This window comes from Lagenorhynchus albirostris, chromosome 15 (genome assembly GCF_949774975.1).
Source record: "Lagenorhynchus albirostris chromosome 15, mLagAlb1.1, whole genome shotgun sequence".
Lineage (NCBI taxonomy): Eukaryota > Metazoa > Chordata > Mammalia > Artiodactyla > Delphinidae > Lagenorhynchus > Lagenorhynchus albirostris.
The window spans coordinates 72,612,348-72,625,704 of NC_083109.1; the positions used below are offsets into that span (position 1 = coordinate 72,612,348).

The window sequence follows — 13,357 nt, forward strand, 5'->3', positions numbered from 1 at the left end:
TTCGAGCAACTTCCTGTGGTGATCAGAGTGTGAAAGTTTTTTTATCAAAAATAAACCCAGCTTATTTATTTATTTATTTTTGCAGGTGGATTCCTTACTTGTGGCATGCAAACTCTTAGTTGCAGCATGCATGTGGGATCTAGTTCCCTGACCAGGGATCAAACCCAGGCCCCCTCCATTGGGAGTGTGGAATCTTAAGCACTGTGCCACCAGGGAAGTCCCACCAGCTTATTTATTAAAATATGTCCCCACACCCTTGTTGGTAGCTTCTCATCCTGATCCAATGGTCTTATTTCTTTTTCCTCAGCCTCCTTTCCTGCTAACAAGAATGGGCCCTTTGTTGTTTAAATTGCTTATTGGTGTTTTTCTTTTTTTCTGATTATAAGCGTCACTTTTTTTTTTGTAAAAAAGTTTTAAGTACACAAATATATATAGAAGAAAATTAAAATCACCCTGTGGCAGATTGAAGCTGATCACAAATTCTTTGACACACCTCCCACTGAGACGTGACATCTTTGTTCCCCTCTCTTAGAATGTGGTCGAGCTCTGTGACTGCTTGACCACTAGAATATAGTGGAAGTGACTCTGTGACAGTTTCCAGGTCAACACCTTAAGAGACTGGGAACTTTCAATTCTTATCTCTTGGAATACTTGCTCTTGAAGTCTAACCACTATGCTGTGAGCAGCCCAAGCCACACAGAGAGGCCACATGGAGGTCCTCCAGCTGACAGCTCCAACCGAGCTCCTGGCCTGCTGATGGTACCAACTTCCAGCCATGGGAGTGATCTGTTTTGAAAGTCCAGCCGAGCTGAGCCTTCAAGGACTCCAGCTCCAGTCACCATCTGACTGCAGCCATCTGAGATTCCCTAGTGAGAACTGCTGAGGCTAGACAATCCACAGCACCATGACACAATGAGACGTTGCTGTTTTCGACTTGTGGTTGCCAAGGGAGAGGGGATATGGGGCGGGGATGAACTGGGAACTTGAGATTAGCAGATGCAAACTATTCTGTATATGTATAACTGAATTACTTTGTTGTACACCAGAAACTAACACAACATTGTAAATCAACTACACTTCAATAAAATAAATTTTAAAAAAAGAAGTCGCCGTTTTATTTGGAGTAGTTTGCTCTGCAGCAATAGAGTAGAACAGACCCATTGTCCTATGATCCAGTGACAACTACTATTAACATTTTGGTTTTCCTACACATACGTATATATATATTTTTTTGCAGTACGCGCGCCTCCCACTGCCGTGGCCTCTCCCGCCACAGAGCACAGGCTCCGGACGCGCAGGCTCAGCGGCCATGGCTCACGGGCCCAGCCGCTCCGCCGCACGCGGGATCCTCCCGGACTGGGGCACGAACCCGCGTCCCCCGCACCGGCAGGGGGACCCTCAACCACTGCGCCACCAGGGAAGCCCAACACATACGTATTTTTAAACAGGTAATTTGAAAACAAAATGTTCAGAATTTTAATGGAATTGTTTTCAGAGCGCACACATTTCTTTGCTCTGGTTATTAAGAAAGCCGAACTAAGGGCAAGAGAAAATATGTTGGAGAGAGAATGAAAAATGATTGGCTTGGGGAATCACATTAGCAGACACACACAAGTATGGTTTGGTGTTCTATGTAATTTCATGAAGATATGCTGGTGTGTCTTTGAAAACAGCTTGTGCAGACATCTTTGACTGTACTTCTCAGATATTTCTTAGGATAAATTCTTGGAAGTGAAAATTCCATGGCAAAAGAGTTTGAGGCTTTTTTTTTTGGCTGCGTTGGGTCTTTGTTGTTGTGTGCGGGCTTTCTCTGGTTGCAGCAAGTGGGGGCTACTCTTTGTTGCGGTGTGTGGGCTTCTCATTGCGGTGGCTTCTTTTGCTGCGGAGCATGGGCTCTAGGCCACGGGCTTCAGTAGTTGTGGCTCACGGGCTCTAGAGCGCAGGCTCAGTAGTTGTGGCGCCGGGCTTAGTTGCTCCGCGGCATGAGGGATCTTCCTGGACCAGGGCTCGAACCCGTGTTGCCTGCATTGTCAGGTGGCTTCTTAACCACTACGCCAGCAGGGAAGTCCTGAGGCCGTTTTTTTTTTTTTTTAAAGCAAAATAATATTAAAAAAGCACCGCGTAGAGGACTTTGCTTGTGGTGCAGTGGTTAAGAATCCGCCTGACAATGCAGGCGACATGGGTTCGAGTCCTGGCCCAGGAAGATCCCACATACTGCGGAGCCACTAAGCCCGGCGCCACAACTACTGAAGTCTGTGCGCCTAGAGCCTGTGCTCCGCAACAAGAGAAGCCACCTCACTGAGAAGGCTTTGTGCCGCAACGAAGACCCAACGCAGCCAAAAATAAATACATAAATAAATAAATTTATATATAAAAAAAAGCACCAGGTTTCTCTGTACCTGAGTTGACCTTACTGATGGCCACACAGGAGGATGCTCTGGCTGACAGGTATTCTCACTTCCCTGGGCAGGAGGGAGGGACATTTTGCAAAGCATGCTTTCAGGGAGACATGTTCTGGGGGGCAGGTCATAAGTCCATGCTTTGCTGTTCGTAATGTTTCTAGAAGCAGGTGGGCAAACAAAGCCACCTATGGGTTGGTGACCCTGATGGTTTGGGCCGGGAGGCTGGGTAGAGGGGGCAGGTCTGGCAGGGCTGTGTGCTCACTGAGCCTTCGTCCTCTTCTTTTGAGTCTCTGACAGACTTCTGCCTCTTACTTCCCTTTTTCGGTCCTTCCTGGCTTTGGTGGCCTCCTTGAAGTGGCTCAGTGGTGCCTGCAGCCTCACGGCTCCTGCTGTCTCCAGCGATGACTCACAGAGTCCTTCTACTAACAGGTGAGCCAGGAGTTGGGGGGCCCTCAGAGTGAGGAGGGGGGAGTTTTTGGGTTTGTGAGTTTGTGGAGATAAAGGGTACAGAATACTTAGGAGTTAGGCTGGAAGAGACAAAGGGGATTGGGGGAAGGTTAAGGGATTCAAGCAGCAGAGTAGAACTAGACCGAGAGGCGATGAGCAGAGAAGCTTTGGATAAATGACTCAATTCACGGACTATGCAAGGGGGTTTGGCTGGTCCCTTCTTCACAGAGGAGGAAACTGAGGCCCCGAGAGGTGAAATGACACGTCTAAGTGTGCACAGCAGGTCTTGGCTTCTCTTCTTGGAGTGTTTCTTCTTGGATTCCACCTCACCTCCTCCTATTGGTCTCCTCTTTTCCAAAGACTCAGGTGTAAATGTTTGTTGAATGACTGACTGATCAAAATGATTCAAGTTTTTTCCCTTTGTATCTGTGTTTTGTGGACTAAGAGCCAGAGAAGGGAAAGAAATGCTTGAAAGTTGCATAGGAAGGAAATTACCTAACTGAGTCTTTAGGAACTTGATTGTTGGGCAAATCAGTGGGGTGGGAACCCAGGGTGGGGCTCAGAGAGGGGCTGAATGCACCTGTTGATGGAAATGATCAATAAACAAGAAAAGAGTTTTCTTGGAGCCAAACTGAGGACTATAGCCCAGGAGACAGCCTCTCAGAGAACTCTGAGGAACTGTTCCGGAGAAGCATGGTTTTCAGCACAGTTCTATATCTTGTCAGAACAAAGAACATCAAACAAGTCAGGGATATGTTCCTTCAAGGTTAAAAACAAAACAAAACAAACAACAGATCATAGTTGTGGCGCACGGGCTTAGCTGCTCTGCGGCACGTGGGATCTTCCTGGACCAGGGCTCAAACCTGTGTCCCCTGGATTCTCAGTCACTGCGCCACCAGGGAAGTCCCCAGGCTGCTTTCTTAACTGTCTCCTTCTGTCCTCCTGACTCCCGCCCCCCTTGTTCTCCCTCCAGCCTTGGCCTTATGTCACGGGTTCAACCTGGACACGGAAAAAGCAGTCATCTTCCAAAACAATGCAAGGGGCTTCGGGCAGAGCGTGGTCCAGCTTGAGGGATCCTGGTAAGGGCCACAGGGGGACTCCCTGCTCACGCACTTTCCCTCCAAGGCTTAACATACCTGAAAAAAAAATCACAGTTTCCTTGATTTGTTTTTTTCTTAATTTATCAGAGCTCTAAATTCAAAAGATACAAAAGAGTGTGATAGTAAGAAAGTCTCTTCCTCACTCCCTTCCCCCAATTCCCTCCCTAGCAGGGTCCCTGTTGAATGGTTTCTCGTGTGTTCTTTCAGAGAGATTCTACAGTGCATAGACCTCCACGTCATCCTACACACAATTTGTTGCACACATTATACTCAAACTACAACCTGCTGCCTATTTTTGTAAATACATTTTATTGACACTTGGCTACCCCTACTCCCCACTTGTCATTTATTATTATTATTTTTTATTATTTTCCAATACTTATAAAAATTTTACTGGAGTATAGTTGATTCACAATGTTGCATTAGTTTCAGATGTACAGCAAAGTGATTCAGTTATACATATACATATATTCATTCTTTTTCAGATTCTTTTCCCATATAGGTTATTACAGAAAATCGAGTAGAGTTCCCTGTGCTATACAGTAGGTCCTTGTTGGTTATCTGTTTTATATATAGCAGTGTGTGTGTGTTAATCCCAAGCTCCTAATTTATCTCTCCCCCTCACATTTCCACTTTGGTAACCATAAGTTTGTTTTTGAAATCTGTGAGTCTGTTTCTGTTTTGTAAATAAGTCCATTTACATCATTTTTCTCTGTGTGACTTACTTCACTTAGTATGATAATCTCTAGTCATTTATTTTTTAGGGCAGTTTTGGAGCTATAGTAGCAGAACAGAGAGTCTGGGACAGAGACTCTATGGCCTGCAAAGCCTAAAATATTTACCTTTACAGAAATAATATTTATGGAAATAATGTTACTTTTCTAGAAGAAAGTTTGCTGGCCTCTGCTCTATACTGTCCTTGGCATTTTTTTAAAATTAATAGAGCTTGCTGATTTTACCAAATAAATGAAAAAAGAGCTTACTTGTTCTTTTTAATGCTTACATCACATTCCATTATTTGGAAGCACTGTAATTTACATTTATATTACATTTAAATCTCTTTTTAAAATTTATTTATTTATTTATTTATTTAGGCTGCCTGGGTCTTAGTTGCGGCACACGGGATTTTTGTTGCGGCATGTTTAGTTGCGGCATGCAGGATCTTTAATTGCACCATGTGGGCTCTTAGTTGCAGCATGTGGGATCTAGTTCCCCTACCAGGGATTGAACCCGGGCCCCCTGAATTGGGAGCACAGAGTCTTACCCACTGGACCACCAGGGAAGTCCCCAAATCTCTTCTTAATGGACATTAGATTGTTTCCAAACTTTTGCTATATGAACAATGTTGGCATTTTGTACATGTGCAAGTATATTTTGGAAGTAAATTCCTAGGACTAGGATTGCTGGATCCAAGGGTACATGTGCATATGTAATTTTAATAGATTTTTCCAAATTACCCTCTATGAGGGTGGCAACAATTTGCACTCACACCAGAAGTTTATGCAAACACCTACTTCCCCACCCACTTCCCAACCCAAAGTGTTAGCAAACTTATGATCTTTGTAAATTGAACAGGTGAGAAACGGTATCTCAATTTACTTTTAAACTGCATTTCTTTTTTTAAAAAAATTAATTAATTAATTAATTAATGACCGTATGGGGTCTTCTCATTGTGGTGGTCTCTCTTGCTGTGGAGCACGGGCTCTAGGCACGTGGGCTTCCGTAGCTGTGGCTCGAAGCCTCTAGAGCGTAGGCTCAGTAGTTGTGGCGCACGGGCTTAGTTGCTCCACGGCATGTGGGATCTTCCCAGACCAGGGCTCAAACCCACGTCTCCTGCATTGGCAGGCGGATTCTTAACCAGGGAAGCCCTGCATTCTTAACCAGGGAAGCCCTTTTTTAAGAAGAGATTTATTTCCTTTTCTGTGAACACTTTTTTTCTTATCTGTTGCCCATTTTTCTCTTGGTTTGTTTTTTTTCCTTACTGGTTTGTGGGAGCTCTGACTATACTGAGGAAAGTAGTCTGGGGTATGAGTTGCTCATCTCCCTCCCCCCCGTTTATCGTTTGTTTTCTGACTTCGCTTTTGGTAGTTGATCAGATACAGAAATTTATTTAAAATGACTGTGGAGTTGAATGTATTCACTTTAAAATGACCTCTGGGTATTATGTCATTCTTAGAGAGTTCCTTCTCACTCCAAGATTAAACATTTTCCCATTTTTGGATTGTACATGGATTAACTCATTTAATCCTGATAATAACCTTGAGGTAGGTACTGCTATTATCCATATTTTAGAGATGAGAAAATTGAAGCACAATAAGGGCATTAGTTGACTTGCCCAAGGTCACACAGGAAGTAAGGGTGGGACTAAATTTTAATTTCGGGCAGTAAAACTCCAAGGCCTCTATTCCTGTCCTCTATGCAATATTGCATCCCTGCCTGAATGGGGAAGTGATTCCAAGTTGGGAAGGTAGACTGTCTACCTTCATTGTTTGGCCTTCAGGATTTGGAAATTCTTGAATTTACTGAAATGACCTCTGGGAATTCAAATGACTGGATTACGAGAACATTGACAATAAACAATCAGCGGTTAAAAAAAATTCCCATGTTTTTCTTTGCTGAATCTTCCTCCTATTTCTGGGAGTTGGGGAATCCCTGTGAGGTTGGCTCCCCCACTTTTATTTTGGGTGGCGGAACTTCCATGGTCTCCTTCTCTCCCCAGATATCATAGTGTTCTCTTGTCCCTGTGGTGAGCTTTTCCCACCTCTCCCCCCAGGCTGGTGGTTGGAGCCCCCCAGGAGATAAAGGCTTCCAATCAAACGGGCGGCCTCTACCAGTGCGACTGCAGCATGGGCAAGTGTGAACCCATCCCCCTGCAGGGTGAGTCACTGCCCCTCGCTGGGACCCAGGGCTAGGGTTCCACCTCTGTACACACCTGGACTTGCCAGACGTTGCCTTTGTCTTGGGATCTGTGATGGGGGCCCAGGGAGCCAGCTCCCTGGCCTCTGAGCTGTATGCAGGCACCCTTGGACACCCCTCTGTGTCCCTTTCCATGGCCTACGTGCCTCTTTGAACCCCTCACACCTCCATGTCTCCCTGGTTGAGGTTCCTGTCCATCCCCTGTCCAGTTCTTACACAGTCCCGTCCATCCCCGAGGGTGACCATATATATATCTGTCCCCTCAGTACCCCCGGAGGCTGTGAACATGTCCCTGGGCCTGTCTCTGGCGTTCACCCCCAGACCTTTCCAGCTGCTGGTGAGTTGCGTTGGGTCATGGGAGTGTCCCAAGGGAAGGAGTTGGAGGCCTAAGACTGCTGGGGCTGGGGTCTTGTTGGGTGGAGGTGCTGGGGTGAAAGGACAGGAAGCAGGGACAGCCCCTCCCACCTGTCCCCCGCGCCCTAGGCCTGTGGCCCCACTGGGCACCATATCTGCAAGGACAACACCTATGCAATCGGCTTCTGCTTCCTGTTTGAACCCAACCTACTGCAGCAACCCAGGAGGCTCCCAGAGGCCCTCAGAGGTGAGTACAGACAAGTAGCATGAGACTGGAGGGAGCTGGCAGGACTGGGCTGAGGGGCTTATAGTCTGGGGGGTTATTTAAAAGTCTTGGTGCAGAAGCATGAGGGAACTGGGTTCCAATGCAGAGAGGGGCTCTGGAGAGGTGCTAGGATCTTGCACTTTGAGGAAAGTCCTGATATAGCCACCCATCTATATGAGACAATGTCTCAACCATTGTCCTTAGAGTTAGTGCCTGGACTCAGCCTGGCCACAGTGCCTGACCATAGCCTTTGAGGCTCTAGCTGGTGTGGCCCTCGTCCACCTCTCCAACTTCTTTCCCAACCGTTCTACCTTAGTCACTGTGCTCCAGCTGCCTTTCTTCTCCAAGAACCACACCAAGCTGTCCCTGCCTCAGGGGCTTTGCACTTACTATTCCTTCAGCCTGGCATGCTCTTTCCCCAGATCTCAGCTGACAACCTATTACTGTCATCTCAGCTCAAATGTTAACTCTTCAGAGAGACCTTCCCTGAGTGGCTCTTCTAATAATTTCCACCATCACTTCCTACCACATTGCCCTGCTTTGCCCTCTTCATACCTATATATCCATATTTTACTTCTTTCTTTCTTTTTTTTTTTTTTTTTGTGGTACGCGGGCCTCTCACTGTTGTGGCCTCTCCCGTTGCGGAGCACAGGCTCTGGACGCGCAGGCTCAGCGGCCATGGCTCACAGGCCCAGCCGCTCCGCGGCATGTGGGATCTTCCCAGACCGGGACACGAACCCGTGTCCCCTGCATCGGCAGGCGGACTCTCAACCACTGTGCCACCAGGGAAGCCCTTTACTTATTTCTTAGATGTCCTTTCTTCTGGGATGTAGGCTCTGTGATAGTCAGAGATTTTGTCGAGCTTGTTCACTTGCTGCTTGACAAATTGCTCCTGAACTTAGCAGCCAAAAACAAGAAACATTAATTATCTTACAGTTTCTGTGAATCAGGAATCTGGACACAGACTAGTTGGGGATCTCTGTCTCATGGTTTCTCAAGAGCTTGAAGTTGTCAAACCAGGGGTGTGGTCTCATCTGAAGGCTTGACTAGGGGAAGATCCACATCCAAGCTCACTTATAAGATGGTTGGACTGAGGGCCTCAGTCCACACTGGCTGCTGGTTCCTGCTTCCCTCACTTGCTTGTCCCATGGGCTTCCCCACAGAACAACTCACAACATGGCAGCTGGCTGCCCTCAGGGTGAGTGAACAAGGCAGTGAGAGAGCAAGAGAGAGTAAGAACCCAAGATGGACGTCACAGTCTTTTATAATCTAATCTCAGAAGACTTCTGCCATATTGTATTCTTTGGGAGTGAGTCAAAAAGTCCAGCTCACAGGGAGGATGTAGAGAAAAGAGAACCCTCCTACACTGTTGGTGGGAATGTAAATTGGTACAGCTACTATGGAGAACAGTACGGAGGTTCCTTAAAAAACTAAAAATATAGCTACCATATGATTCAGCAATCTCACTCCTGGGCATATATCTGGAAAAGACAAAAACCCTAATTCAAAAAGACACATGGACCCCAGTGTTCATAGCAGCAGTATTTATAATAGCCAAGACATGGAAGCAACCTAAGTGTCCACCAACAGAAGAATGGATAAAGAAGATGTGATATATATATATATATATGTATATATACACACACACACACATAAACAGAAACAACAGAATACTACTCAACCACAGAAAAGAATGAAATAATGTTATTTGCTGCAACATGGATGGACCTAGAGAATATCACACTAAGTGAAGTAAGTCAGAGAAAGACAAATATTACATGGTATTACTTATATGTGGAATCTGAAAAATAATATAAATGAACCTACATGCAAAACAAAAACAGACTCACAGACATAGAAAACAAATTTATGGTTACCAAAGAGGAAAGGGAAGTGGGAGGGATAAATTAGGAGTCTGGGATTCACAGATACACACTACTACATGTAAAATAGATAAGCAACAAGGATTCACTGTATAACACAGCAGACAACATTCAATATCTTGTAATAACCTTAAATGGAAAATAATCTGAAAAATATACTTGAATAACTTTACTGTACACCTGAAACTAACACAATATTGTCAGTCAACTATACTTCAGTAAAAATAAATAAATAAAAACTCCAGCTCACAATCAAGATGAGGAGATTATGCAAGGGTGTTAACTCTATCAGGAGGTGAGAATCTTGGGGACCATCTTGGTGGCTCCTTACCCTTGTTCCCCAAGCATCTCTTGATTGAAAGAGAGTAAGTGAATGAATGTTTTTATCCAGCTGATTTCTTTCTTTTTTTCTTTTTTTTGTGTGGCTGTGTTGGGTCTTTGTTGCTGCACGTGGGCTTTCTCTAGTTGTGGCGAGTGGGGGCTACTCTTCGTTGCAGTGCGCGGGCTTCTCAGTGCCGTGGCTTCTTTTGTTGCGGAGCATGGGCTGTGGTTGTTGAAGCACGCAGGCTCAGTATCTGTGGCACGTGGGTTCCAGGGCGCACGGGCTTCAGTAGTTGTTGCGCGCGGGCTCAGTAGTTGTGGCACATGAGCTTAGTTGCTCTGTGGCATGTGGGATCTTCCCGGACCAGGGCTTAAACCCGTGTCCCCTGCATTGGCAGGAGGATTCTTAACCGCTGGGCCACCAGGGAAGTCCCATATCCAGCTGATTTCTGACACCGATTTCTTCAACTCCTCGGCCATCTTTTTGCTTGTTTCCAAGTTGGTTCTGGAACCAAGAGCAGATATGTCTTCCTTTTACAGTTTTCTTTTTTCTCAAGCTCCTTTGAACTTTACTTTGACAATAACCTTCCCTCCTTCTTCACAGAATAAACGAAGACTGCCAGGTGTAAACTCCTTCCACGTCCTCCTTCTCTGTGTCCAGATTTCCTGGCACCACTCTTGGCAGCATCTCACTGATTTTAGAGGAAGACCTGTCCTTTCCATGAGTAATTTTTCCATCTGGGCTTTTGAGGCTCTCTCGCATCACCAACTCTGGGGTTCACATCTTTAGTCACTTGCTCTCTCCAGGAACCTAAATCCCAACCCCTCCTTTGAATGTAGACCTGCTCATGCTACCCATAACTTAAAAAGAATCAACCACTCAAACTGATAGCAATGAAAATAACCTTCCCTCCCCCGGTCTCCTCTCCATCTTCTGCCCTCTCTCCTTCCCTTCATCACCAACCTTCTTGGAAGGGATCTCTCTCCTTGCCTCCATTGCCCCCATGCTGTGATCCTTCACCCTTTGACATCTGGCTCCTGTCCACCCATCATATAGACCTTGCTGTTGCCAGTGGCATCTGTGACCCTCTAAAGGCCAAATCTCTATTCTGTCCTCACGTTCTCTGACTTTTCCAATGTGACCTGCAGATCACCTCTTCCTTCCCCCAGCACCTTGGCTTCAGACATCTCTCCTCTCCTCTCTTCTCTTCCTCCTACTTGTGCCCCTACTGAGGGCTCCTACGAAGCTCCAGCTCCAAGCTGTCTTCCTCTGCCTCCCCTGCCCACCTGATTACAGCTTCTGTTCTTGCCCATGTGCTCTTCGTGTCTGACTGTATCCAATTCTGTGGCTTCAGCTCCCACCCCCACGTTTCTCTCTTCAGTCCTCACTCTTAAGCATTCCAGACTCTTCTTTTTGAAAACATTTTCATTTCCTTAAAAATAGATGAAACATGCACTCGGTTCATAGTTCAAAAGGCACTAAGGGTTATCCTATAAAAACCTCTCCTTCTTGGGTCTCGGAGCTCCTCTTTCCTTCCTGAGAGGCAGCTACTGTTACCAGTGTCTCATGGCTTCTTCTGGAGGTACTCCACGTATCAATATTTACTGACATAGGCGTCTGTATACTTCACTTTGTGCCACAAAAGGTAGCGTGCTCTACACACTGGATTGTACCTTGATTCTTTTCACTTAGTGTACCTTTGAGATTTTCAAGAAAATTTCTGGCTTATCTTCCCTGTTTATTTTCTATATAAATGTTAGAATCTGCTTGTCTATTTTTTAAAAAGCCAATACTTTTTCTGGATAATTTTATCTTATTTTTTCACTAATGATACAGTAAAATTGACCGTTTTTTCCCTTGTGGTGTACAATTCCATTAATTTTAAGACATACTTAGATTTGTGTAAACAGCAATATGAACAGGATACGAAAGAATTCTTTTACCTCCTAAAAAATTCTTTGTGCTGGGCTTCCCTGGTGGTGCAGTGGTTGAGAGTCCGCTTGCCGATGCAGGGGACGCGGGTTCGTGCCCCGGTCCGGGAAGATCCCACATGCCACGGAGCGGCTGGGTTCGTGAGCCATGGCCGCTGAGCCTGCGCGTCTGGAGCCTGTGCTCCGCAACGGGAGAGGCCACAACAGTGAGAGGCCCGCGTACAGAAAAAAAAAAAAATCCTTTGTGCTACCCTTTTCTACACTGGATCCTTGAAAAATGGCCAGTTTAAACTGCGTGGGTCCACCTATATGTGGATTTTTTTTTCCCACTAAATTCGTACTACAGTACTACCGGATCTGAGGTTGGTTGAATCCGCAGATGCAGAATTGCGGATATGGAATTGCGGATACGAAGGGCAGACTATGAAGTTATACATGCATTTTTAACTGCATGGAGGGTGGGGGCCCCTCATCCTTGAGTTGCTCAAGGGTCAACTGTATTTAGAAAGGGACTAATTATAAAGGTGTGGCAGGGTCTAAAGAAGCTACAAGGGATGGTCCAGGAACCCAGGGTGAACAACAGTGGAGCTGTTGCCACCCTAGGCTGATGGGACAAAGAGAGGCAGAAGTCCCCAGAATCTGGAAGGACAGGGAGTCATGGGGAGTGGGCCTCCTTGAGAGGAGCACTGATCTGTTGAGGGACACAGTTGGCCCAAAGCAGGCTTGCAGGAAGGGAGCTGAGGGAAATACTCTGATCTCACCCTCTTCCCTCCCTCCAGTCTCCTGTTGAGGCTCCTAATTGGGCAAACAAGCCAGAGGTTGAAAGAGCCCTGTTGACGTGTCCCATGTGGCCTGAGCTCCGGGCAAAGTGGGGAATGGTAGAAAGTGGATTTGGGGCTGGGGCAGAATGGGGGGCTGGAGGGAAGACATCCAGCATACGTTTATATGCACTATTCCTTTTTTCCCCTGTAACTTATTTCTCCCTTTGTATCTTTGGCAAATTATTTCTTATTCTTCATGAGGTAGCTGTGATAGCACTGCTTTCCCTGACTGCCTTGAGCAGAATGAACCATATTTTTCCATACCACTCTGTCCCATGTTTTTATTTAGCTAGGCACATGGGTTGCATCGTGTTTACCTTTTATTCTCATGTCAGCAGAGTGCTGACATGCAAAAAATGAACCCTGAGTCTCTTGTAATCAATTCTTTTTCCTTTTTCCCCAGGGTGCCCTCAGAAAGAGAGTGACATTGCCTTTTTGATTGATGGCTCTGGTAGCATCAACCCGACAGACTTTCAGCGGATGAAGAACTTTGTCTCAACTGTGATGAGTCAATTCCAAAAGTCCAGAACCTTGGTAAGGGTCAGTGGGTAGGTTAGGGAACAGCTTGCATAAGGCTGGAAAATACGTGGCAACCAGGCTGCCACGTTCCTGTCCTGCTTCTGTTAGAGATGTTGCCAATTGCCAGCTGATCATCATTTTCTTTCATGATTGCTTCCTTGCTTTGTCTGGATGTGGCCTCAGCTTTCCTCCAGCCCCCTGTAAAGCAGGCAGACTAATTGATAGGGGTTGGCGTGGGACATGAAACCCACATGTCATCTCTGGCTGAGTTCTAGTGCTGGGAAGTGGGAGCTGATGGCCGATCTCTGTCCTGGTGAGGCGGAAGGACTGGGGGCAGGGCAGAATTGGGAGGAATTTGGAGACTAGAGTGTTTCAAGATTTATGGATGGTTAAGGGG

The 13,357-nt window shown here is 46.1% G+C and overlaps 1 protein-coding gene across 1 annotated transcript in view; it reads left to right on the top strand.

The window, feature by feature from the left end:
* Positions 1–1,409: 1,409 nt before the first annotated feature.
* Positions 1,410–13,357, top strand: part of LOC132505106 (integrin alpha-M-like) — a 39,204-nt gene continuing 27,256 nt past the window's right edge. The window contains exons 1-7 of the mRNA XM_060122996.1: positions 1,410–1,448; positions 2,758–2,831; positions 3,823–3,928; positions 6,723–6,826; positions 7,132–7,202; positions 7,349–7,466; positions 12,845–12,975. Coding sequence (XP_059978979.1) covers positions 2,804–2,831; positions 3,823–3,928; positions 6,723–6,826; positions 7,132–7,202; positions 7,349–7,466; positions 12,845–12,975 — 558 coding nt within the window. The 5' untranslated portion in view covers positions 1,410–1,448; positions 2,758–2,803. The remainder of the gene's footprint in view (positions 1,449–2,757; positions 2,832–3,822; positions 3,929–6,722; positions 6,827–7,131; positions 7,203–7,348; positions 7,467–12,844; positions 12,976–13,357) is intronic.